The 10967-nt window shown below is 44.0% G+C and overlaps 1 protein-coding gene across 1 annotated transcript in view; it reads right to left on the minus strand.

Moving 5' to 3' along the window:
• Positions 1–9260: 9260 nt before the first annotated feature.
• LOC101986828 (mannose-binding protein A-like) overlaps positions 9261–10967 on the minus strand; it is a 5939-nt gene continuing 4232 nt past the window's right edge. Inside the window, exon 5 of the mRNA XM_005348570.2 lies at positions 9261–10020. Coding sequence (XP_005348627.1) covers positions 9647–10020 — 374 coding nt within the window. The 3' untranslated portion in view covers positions 9261–9646. The remainder of the gene's footprint in view (positions 10021–10967) is intronic.

The raw sequence follows: 10967 nt of genomic DNA on the forward strand, positions 1-10967 counted from the left end.
CGAGCATTCTGGAACCTTACACACTTGTGTGGGAAGTAGCCACCTTGGGGATCAGCTGGCTCCACTTGAACTATGAGTGAGAACTGGGGTCCATAAGTAGACATTTTTCTGATATTAATATATTTGATCTGCATTCACTTAGGAGTCCATAGGCTGTCACTCTGCTTGTCTGAACGCCCTTTGTATCACAGAGGGACTTGCCCAAGTGAAGTGATCCCTACTCTATTTGTTCAGTAAGAAGAGTAAATGCAATGAATGATCAAGGGAACCAAGGGAACAAGACCCTTAGTTCCTGCTTAAAAGGACCAAGTGGAGTGTTTTCAAGATGTCGCCAGTCCCTTTGATCTAAAGTAAGAGAGCAGTGACATCACCGCTCGTTCTTCTGCCTATTTATTTCCCTTAGCACTTCAAGTACGAGTGGCAGGGCTTAGGCCAGGGCTGAAATGTCAGGAGGAGGCAACTTCAGGAAGCAGATACCCTCTGGGACCAGAGTGCTGGGTGGGCTATGGGGCAAAGCAGGGAGGAGATAAAAGTGGGTGGCGGGCTTGGAGCAAGCCTGACCTCCTAACTGGGGAGAGGCTACAAGAGCAGAATGAGGAAGAGAGGGGTTCCTGAATTCTTTGAAAGTTCTGGAAACTCAACGCCTTTCCTAGGAAATGTTCCCCAAGCAGAAAAGGTGACTTAGGGCAGGAGAATCTCCTGAAATGACTCCAGTGCTCTTAGGAAAGAAAGACAGCTAGCCAAGTGGGGGAAACTACGCGAAATGGTGTAATTTGGTAGGATTTGGCACATTTTATGTTAAAGGGTTTTTTTTTGTAAAACTAGCATAATAAAATACACACTAAACAGCATATGGATAGATATAGCTAGAATAATAAAAAAGAATAGTCTAAAATTGAAACGGTTCAAATACCATATACATCTGATTAAAAATAAGAGGGGGGGGGATACCAAAATGACTTGTCAATTAATACTGTTCAGTTAAATGACCGAGCACTTAGGGGAAAAATAAGTTTTTTATTTACATATAAAAATGAAAGCCAGGCCTGGTAGTGCAGTGGTAGAATGATTGATTTCCTGGGATAAGTGAGTTCCTGGGCTCTACATCCAGCATAGCAATAGATAAATAGATAGATAGATGATAGATAGATAGATAGATAGATAGATAGATAAAATTAATTAATTAAAATTAAAAGAAAATCAGAAGATATGAGTATAGCATCTTTGGAGAATAAATAGCTATCTAAAAAGCACTGCTAGAAATGTGCCTACCCTCTCTGAGGAGTGGATGGGGTGGGGTGGGAGGGAAGGTGGAGGAGATGAGAGGAGGGCAGGGAGTGGAAACTAGGGTTGTTTATAAAATGAAAAAAGGTAGTTTGTTTTCTTTTTTAAAAAAATTATTTAAAAAAATCACAATGAGTTCGAGGCCAGCCTGGACTACAAGAGCTAGTTCCAGGACAGGAAGCAAAAAAGCTACAGAGAAACCCTATCTCGAAAAATCAAAAAAAAAAAAAATCACAAAAAAAAGCACTGCTAGAGAGGAAGACTTGGAGTGATAATGCTGGCGTGTGTGAACAAAACTGATGAGGAATAATGCACGATATCCATTAAAAGAAGAAGGCTGGTACTGTACAGATAGCTCAGTTGTCAAACGCACCGACTGCTCCTCCAGAGGACCCAGGTTCAATTCCCAAAACCCACTGTTTGGGAATTACCAACTGTAACTCCATTTCCAGGGGATCTGGCACCTTCTCTGTCCTCTAATGGCACTATGCAAACACGTGGTGCACAGACAGACATGGAAGCAAGACACCCATGGATATAAAATAAATAAGCAAACAGACAAATGAAAATAAGTTTTTAAAAAGGGTGATGGTGCGTTGACAATGTACATAACGGTAAATCAATGTGAAAATGATAAGCCACGAAGCAGGGAAAATGAAATTCCTCAGCGTTCATTGTCCCTGGAACATGGAAAAGAGCACAATGTTAGTAACAACTGGCAACAGAAACCAGTCTCCCCAAGTCTGTGGAGATTCTAAAAAGTAAATACTAAGAAGTAAAGCACAGATTCAGGGACAGCTATGCACAGTGGCTCTGACCTGTACAATCACCATTCGGCAGGTTGAGGCAGGAGGATTGCTGCAAGTTCAAGACGAACATGGGTTAAATAGAAAGACCTTTTCTCAACAAAACAAAACAAAAAATAAATGCTCATCTTGTGTGGTGTGGTGGTGGTGTGTGTGTAAAGGTACAATTGCCTGGGTACATGAACATGGAGTCAGTTCTCTAAATTATACGTTGCCCTTATTACTTTCCACTTTATTGCATAAAGACCAAGTCCTTCAAAGAACCAGAGCTCTCTATCTTCACAAGACTGGCTAGCCAATGATACCCCAGGATCTGTCTGCCTCCTCCTTCCCAGCCTTGGGGTTGCCGACAAACATCACACTAGGCTTTCTCTATGGATGTTGGGAGTCTGAACACAGGTCCTTGTGATTGCATAGCAAGTCCTTTACCTACTGAGACATCTCCTCTTCATTATTTTTTTGAGGTAGTGTCTCACTCTGTTATCTAAACTGGCCTCGAGTTTGCTGTGCAAACCAGCCTGGTCTTGAATTTACATCAGTCTTCCAAGCCATGCCTCCCAAATCCTAGAATTACTGACGTGTGCTATCATGTCTCATTAGTGTTCATCTTTCTAAAAAGAAGTTTCAGGCTTGGTGTGGTCATACCCTTCTGTCTGTAACCACAGCACTTGAGAGAAAGAAGCAGAAGTAGACACCCAGTGTCATCTTTATTATATAGAGTCGAAGGTCAGCATGCACCAAGGTTTTAAGCTCAGACCAATAGACATGTCTTGTCTCTAAACGGCCAACTGAACAAACAATAATTGCAAAACTCCCAAAAGCGAAAATGGAAGACATAAACACAGTTTTAAAATAATAAAAAGAAATAAATATTCAAATTGATTAAATGGAAAGCCAGCAAAAACAATACAAAAAAAATGAATTTACTAAGAGGCCAGAATTTTTTGCGGGTTTCTCTGCATAGCCCTGGCTATCCTGGAACTCAGTCTGTAGATCAGGCTGGCTTCAAACTCAAGATCCCTGCCTCTGCCTCCTGGATGCTGAAAATAAAGACATGTGCCATCACACCTAGCTAAGGCCAGACTTTTTAAGAATTATTTAAAAGACTAAATCCTTATAAATCTATAAAAAAAATTCACCAACCTAGAAAGATGCTTGCTGAATTATAATGAAATTATGCCCCCATAGACACACTGAAGGTTAAACATATCATTAGCCAGGCAGTGGTGGTGCACACCTCTTATCTCAGCACTCAGGAGGCAGAGGCAGGTAGATCTCTATGAGTTCGAGGACAGCCTGGTCTACAAGAGCTAGTTCCAGGACAGGCTCCAAAGCTACAGAGAAACCCTGTCTTGAAAGAAATCACAAATTTAAAATGCATTTATTTAAAACTCCTAGTCTATGGAGCATCCTGGCATTATCATCATCATCATCATCATCAAAATAGTATTAATAATAATAAAATGGTGACTGCCACATATACATAAGCAGGTATGTATTTTGTATTGAGATGTGAAAACACAATACCCCCAAATATGTCAGTCCCACTTGTGATCTTAAGGGTTCATTGACAACTAAAGCTCCCTGGTGCTTCCCAGCATCTTGAGGGAGAAATACACCAGAGCAGTTCTGTCCTGGTAAAATCCGCATCTCATATATGATTTTTGCACTGTTATAATGTTGAAATTTAGAAGTCAAACCATTTAAATTCAAGGACCATTTGAAGTAGCAACAAGACATCCTAGAGGCCTGCCAGGACTGAAAGAGACGAGGATGATAGAATCTTGGTTGTCATCCTTTTCCACTCTGCTTTTGGTCTCTGGCCTGAGCTCACATTCTCTGCCTCTTGCCCAGAAATTCTTGGTGGTTTACAGTTCCGTGAAATGCTGTGTTTTCTCTGTGTAGAGCTGAACCTGCGTCCTTTCTCAGGTCCCAACATGAAGCCAAAAAAAGAGATACTCAGCTCCCCATCTATTTTCTGGCAACTCAACTGGTAGAAGGACCATAAGATTCCGTAAGAGGTCCCTGAAAGTATCTTCCTAGGGTTCACTAATTAAGCCCCCTCCGTTCTCTAGAAAATAGCAGTGCTCTTTTGAGCAACCATAGGCACAGGTACACCCATATCCTTCACATCGTCAGTAATGGGCAAAGCTGACTAAGCAATGACAGTGTCTGACTCCACTTCAAAACTCTCCTTTCCCTTTGCAAAGCTGAAATACATACCACTTCTCTTTTCAAATTATGAAATCAAGTTAATTTCTAATTTTAGTAAATAATTTACCCATGTTAGCCACTGAACAGAGGAAGACCTGATTCCTGATTCTTGTATTTCATCCAAGTACTAGGACACAGAAATAGCTGTGAAAGGCTTAAATATGAGAAATGGGCAAGGGTCATAGTTCACATGCTTCTCCATCATATACTGGGTGGCCACACATGATTGCATGTGTCAGTGAGAAGAGGCACATGCAAGAGAGTGACCAAAAACCTCATAGTGTCCGTCAGCATAGGTGACATGGATTGGCATGGTGGGCACAGTGATTTCTGCATAGTTTAGCATTTGATTTTGGCAATACATTTTTGATGATTGTAGCCATAGATTCTTACGGGAACAGCTGGGCATTTCAGGGGCACTGGGTGGAACTGGACCATGAGATCTTTTCTTCATGCTACCTGGACTTCTTAGTAATTACTACAGCATTATATGACTTCCAGGGTCTCAGCCAGGCAGTGCAGGAAGTGGCTAGTTACTGTGTCTGTCACTGACAAGGGTTAGGAATGGGATAGATGTGCTGATGTCCACCATCCTTGGTTAAGAGGTCTCCACTCAACAGTATGGGAGACATTTAGCAAGAAAAATGTCCTTGAATTTCATTGGTGAGACAAGTAAAGACACTGTCTAGAACCTCTGAAAGAATCCTGGTGCTTCCTCAGGTTGGGCTACAGGACAAAAAACAAGGACAATCCTGAAGTGCCTAGCTTAAGCTGGTGCCACAACAAGACCATTTTCTTGTGATGTATGGAAGATACAGCCACCATCCCCCTGTGCACTGGCCCTCTGTCTATGGGTCCCCACAGGCTGTATAGAGAATCCTTAGTTACAGGTCCCCAGTGGAACATCCCCTCACTGTTGAGATTGTTTGGAGTCTCTGCAAATGTCACAAGTAAATGATTTGTTGAGTCCCCAGAAAGAACCTGTTCCAAAGAAAAGTCCAGTTTTTCTCTGCTGTTGCAGAACAAAGGAAAAAGGCACTCCACTCAATCCAGAAAACCACACCGCAGCAATGATATCTTGTCTTGAGGAAATATGAAGTCACCGGCATGTAAATATATGTGGGCAGGAAAGAGGGTGAAGGTGGCATAGGCATCCTTCTCTAAAAATTTGAAATGGAGCAGGCACCAATGGAAGGAATGGGGTATTCTTGCAGAGCCTTGGCACCCTGAGGATCTATGGTCACCTATCTATACGAGACATCTATAGATGTCTGCCTGTGGCCTGAAAGGTAGACACACGATCTAATTGGGTGCAGCAACCAGGACAGCAGAGACAAAGCAACAGGACCCCCAAGTTGCAAGCAAGAAGCAACGGGAGGGAGCTAAGGCTCTCCTGAGCCCCCACTCCCACAACCCACCCACCATCTGCTTGTGAGACTGAGTTTGCTGGCCCTGCCTACAAGACAACCAGCAGAGGGCAGCACGAAGTCATTGCTGACTAGGCTAGGGATTTCTAGGCTACCTGGGAATGTAATGTATGCCTATAGCCATCTTCCAAAATGAGCTTACTTTACTGCTTTTCTGGAATCCACACTGGCCCCAAGTTAATCTCTGGTGATGAATTGGATCTCACATCTTGGGGGTGAATTCATTAATTCACTTATCTGTTCATTCATGAATCCATTTGTCAGCCATCAATTGAACTTGTAAGTGGATCCCACCTTTTTCTGGATACTAGTCTGCTGAGGTGAGCGGTGTAGCTTTGGAAAGCTCACCAGGCAGGGCCACTGCTAGTCTTGCATTATTTGCAAACAAATGTTGTCGTAATTGCTTCACTAACAACCGCTTATCTGTCCCTGGTGACAATCTTATGAATTATGCACAAGTGTTATTCCAACTTCACCAAAAAGAGGACAAAAGCACAGAGACTGTACGTGACCTAAAAAGGGTCACACAGCTGCAACACTGTAGTCAGAATTTGAACCCATCCTTACTTCTAATGACATTGTCACACTGTTGTAACTTAAACCAAATAAATGGCCAAACTGACACCAAATATCTACAGTTGTTGAGAGGAAAATACAAAAATGAAAAAGACCTTAAGGCTGGAGATGGGGCCACCTTAGCATCACTGGCCAGATGAATTGAATGAAGGCAATACGGGCAAGATCTAAGATTCGCACAAGATTCTACTAGTGTCTGGACAGTCACTGCTGATTCCACGGCTTTCCAGACACACATACATTTGTAGATAGTTTGTACAAGACCAACATGAATACTCTTCACCCAGAGCCTTGGAACATTCCAAAAAAGAAGGGGAAGAAGAGAAAGGCATGGGTATGGATGGAAGAGGCCTGGAATGAATTACTGGCAACAATTCATTGGTGTAAGTTCAAGGTTTGGGGTCTGTTGGTTATCATACAGACACACGACATATAATTCCATATGTCCATAAATATGTATAACAGCCTGAACCTGGTCACAAAGCCTCATGAACCCAGCACCACCCACGTTCTGACAACTCAGCAAAGCTGTTCCAATCTTAGCCCTATTCTGTAAAGTCACAGAGGTGGTAAGAGCTAGGGGTGTGTCAAGATGGGTTTGGAGCTGCGCTGGTTGTAGGCTGGGGTGGGTTGGGAAAAACTATTGATGGACAGATTCTATAAATAAAACAGGACCTTTTTACAACATGAGGGACCTCCAAAGAATAAAGAAATTCTGCCTCCTGGCATGGGTGAGAGGTGTACACAAGCCACCAGTGTGACCGTTTTTTCTCGGATCAGTCATTTCCAAACTTTGCCAAACATCTAGAACATTTGAGAAGTTCACCAAGCCAAAAGACTTCTAAGATTTTTAACAGGGCTCAGCAGAGGGCCAGAGTCCTCAGACAATGTCATGGTTCTAGTCAATTCTGCCAGTCACTGCTCTGAAGAGTCACATGAAGTGCACAAACTCGTGGGCTACCAGGACAAGACAGGCAAAGCCACATGCTGCCAGTGGCTAACTTAGCCCAAAGTTGGTGCTTAGTTTGTAAATGTCTACCTGAATTCCATTTCTTTTCAATGCAATGACTGTATCTGCCAGGACTACACTGGTTCTGGCTTATGGACTTTTGCCCTACACAGGTCATTGCTTCCCAATTGATCTCTTGTCAGATGTACCTCTCATTTTCCCAGCAATCCATCAGCCACTCTGGGTTACCAGGGTAACATCTCTTGATAAAACCCACTTCCCAGCATCTGTAGCCTGGGCAGCAGATGACAGCTGATCCTTTCCTGGCTAATGGTATGAGGGGGGGGACCCCAATTCCTGGCAATTAGGAAAGGACAGATTGTTTACCCAATAGTGAGCAAACAGGTCAGAGGCTCAGCAAATTGATCTGCAGCCCAACGTGTGGGCCCTGGTGCTGGTTGACCTCTGACAACCACAGAGAAAGGAGTTTTCTTGGACCCAGTCAGGAAGGAGGTTATCTGGCATAAGCTGGAACTTTATGTCCCCTCCTCTGGCTGGAACACAGCTGGAAGTGTCAGCAGCAAAGATTAGGGACTCCAGAGAAAGACTGTCCTACTAAGCAGGCTCTTTCCGTTCTATCATGCCAAATGTGGACTGGAACCTGGACCTGGAGTATCCCAATCTTTTAGTGCCTGTTTCCCCTTTGTCATGTGAAGCAAACCAAACCATGCACCCAATCGCTGTGTCTGCATTTCTGTGGAAGGAAACTGACTCACAGACATAATTCAAATCCCACGTTCCCATTTCCTAGATAATACGCACTTGTGATTCTAGCATATTCTGCCATATTAGGTGCTTCTGAATCTTAAGCAGTCCCCAGTGCCTGTGATTAGGCATCTGGATTTGAAACGAAGCAGGGAATCATTCTGTTCCACATCATCAGGGCTTATAGTCCGAAGGAATTTCAGGAATGTGACAGTTTAGGTGTGATAAAAAACCAAGGCACATGGTCCTGGCACCTGCTTGGCCTGGTGCCTTCTGTAGGTCCCAACCTAGTTCCCACAGCTCCTGAAAAGGAGCCCTTCATGACATTGACTGCCCAGCAATCAACTTATCCATCCTTTTGGGAATGTTTGCTGTTTCCTTTGAACAAACATCAATCAATCACTGAGCACTTAATGACTATGGAGTGCTTTTCCTGGAAATTCAGAGACCAAGAAAAATAAAATAGAAATGAATGTGAGCAAAAGCTTCTCACTAAGTGAGAACAACTCTTGGCTCATTCGTGAAATGGTTTCTGATCGCATTTGTGAATGGCAAGCAGCAAGAGCCAGCACCCACCTTCTTCTGGCTCACTGCACTTTGCTACTGAATCTCAGTTCCACCTACCCTTAGACAGCTGGAAAGCAAACGTCCCGTGGTCATGTTGAATAGTTCAAAACCTTGGACTGCTCAAGAAGGAGGTCCAGCAGCTGACTGCTGATGTGGCATCATTTGATGCTTAGGACAAGAAGCTAACTATAGGGTTTTTCCTCCCTGTGCACTGACAGTGGGCTTACTGATCCCTAATGAGAGGGTGTAGCAGTGAAGGAAAGGGATGCTGTGCAGTGGGGACCAACATTGATGACATGGTTGCCACTTGAATGGCCATGCCTCCTTCCACATTGCTGGTACACAGTATCAAACCAGTCCCATACAGTGATGCTGCAGTTCACTCTCCAGGAGCAGTGAGTAAAGAGAGGATGCAGCCACTTGACATGGGATTCTCAGAACTGCTATCAGTTACTCATGTAGGATATTGCCCTTTGTTATGGTTGTGTAAACAGAGCTTGCCTGGAGCAGGCCATGAACCCTAAAATCAACAATCCTGTCACAGAAAGCACCTAGTTAGCATATACCTGGGGTATAGTAAGAATCCAAAACTGTTAATTCTCTTCCACCCTCCACCAAATATAGCTCCCTGTGAAGAAACACAAGATTCAAGAACACCTTGTAGACCGGGGATGGCTTCGAACAGGCATGTTTGGCATCAATTCATGGAGAGAAGGAATTGGGTGTTCTGACAGCTAAGATCAGCTGCAACTCTGACACAGGTATGGTCTACCTTCGGTCCTTCAATGTGAAAAGAGGGGACTTACTGTAGCTTTTCCACAGTTGACTCTGACTCGTCACTGTGCCCCTAGCAAAAGAGATGTGACTTTCGCTCTCTGTTTGTCTGGATCCTGGTGCCTCATGGTCAGCTTCTTATATCCTCAGGTCACAATCAAATACATCCACTCCCCTGAAACGAATCAGCTAACACGAAGCTTGGGGAAACAGTACTGAATTTTCTTTGGAAGCAACTGAGAGTCCAGAGAGGAGCCAAAGAGAAGATGGAGGCACCAACTTCCTCAGGCTGGGAACTCGCAGACAGCAATGAAAGAAGAATGACAGGAAATGTCATTCCAGACCCCATCGTCTACAATGATGACACAGTCCTCCCCCGAGCCATGGTCATTGGGCTCGTTCTTTTTCCAGTTGCTGTAGGTGAGCTTTCCCCCTGTCACATACATAAATTGACCTTCAGTCACCTCGTCTGTGATACCTATGAAGGCGTTGCCTTTGGCCACTTCACGGATGGCCTTGTTCTCCTCAGCGTTCCTGGGAATAGCCACAGTGCCTCGGAGCCCGGTGCACAGAGCCTTCACTTTGGAAAAGGGCATAGTTTCATAGTTGGTCACGAATAGCTTCTTCCCAGACTTTTTGCCCATTGAGAAGGCATGCACTGAAATCAGAGCAGATGACACTTTACTCGGTGTAGAGTCCAGTTAGGACCTGTTGAAAATGTCCCCCTGGGAATTCAAGTCTCAGGTCTGATGCTAGGCCAGAACGTAGGAAGAGGGTATGACCAGGAACAACTACTGAGCCAGGGAAGGTGTCCACAGCCTTCTGAAAACAGCCTGAACCTCCTGGGATAGCCCACTATTGACATCAATGTCAGTCAGAGCCAGACAGCAGCACAGGTGAGCACAGAGTGGCACACGTGGATTCCACCACCCCATTTGAGCACCAGAATAAGAGAAAGGAACCAATTGTCAGGTAAGAACAGTAAGTGAGGAGCAAACTGCAAAGAAGATGGAAAAAAGAGACTTCCACCCAACCCTTTCTTGCTGCTGTCTGCAAGCTGTATGATATGAAGTGAATTATTATACTTCCTGAAGTATAATAACTTTTAAAAATTATGTGTCTTTATGTGTGTGTGTGTGTGTTTTCTCTCCCTTCATCTCTCTCTCTCTCTGTCTCTCTCTGTCTCTCTCTGTCTCTCTCTGTGTGTGTGTGTGTATGTGTATGTGTCTTTGTGTGTGTGTGTGTTTTCTCCCCCTTCATCTCTCTCTCTGTCTCTCTCTCTGTCTCTCTCTCTCTCTGTCTCTCTCTCTCTGTGTATGTGTCTTTGTGTGTGTGTTTTTCTCCCCCTCCCATCTATGTATCTGTATGTGTTTGTGTGTGTTTTTCTCCCCCTCCCATCTATGTATCAGTCTGTGTGTGTGTGTGTTTTTCTCCCCCTCCCATCTATGTATCTGTGTTTGTGTGTGTTTTTCTCCCCCTCCCATCTATGTATCTGTGTGTGTATGTGTCTTTGTGTGTGTGTTTTTCTCCCCCTCCCATCTATGTATCTGTGTGTGTGTGTTTCTCCCTCTCCCATCTATGTATCTGTGTGTGTGTGTTTTCTCC

The sequence above is a fragment of the Microtus ochrogaster genome, chromosome 6 (genome assembly GCF_000317375.1).
Source record: "Microtus ochrogaster isolate Prairie Vole_2 chromosome 6, MicOch1.0, whole genome shotgun sequence".
Classification (NCBI taxonomy): Eukaryota; Metazoa; Chordata; class Mammalia; order Rodentia; family Cricetidae; genus Microtus; species Microtus ochrogaster.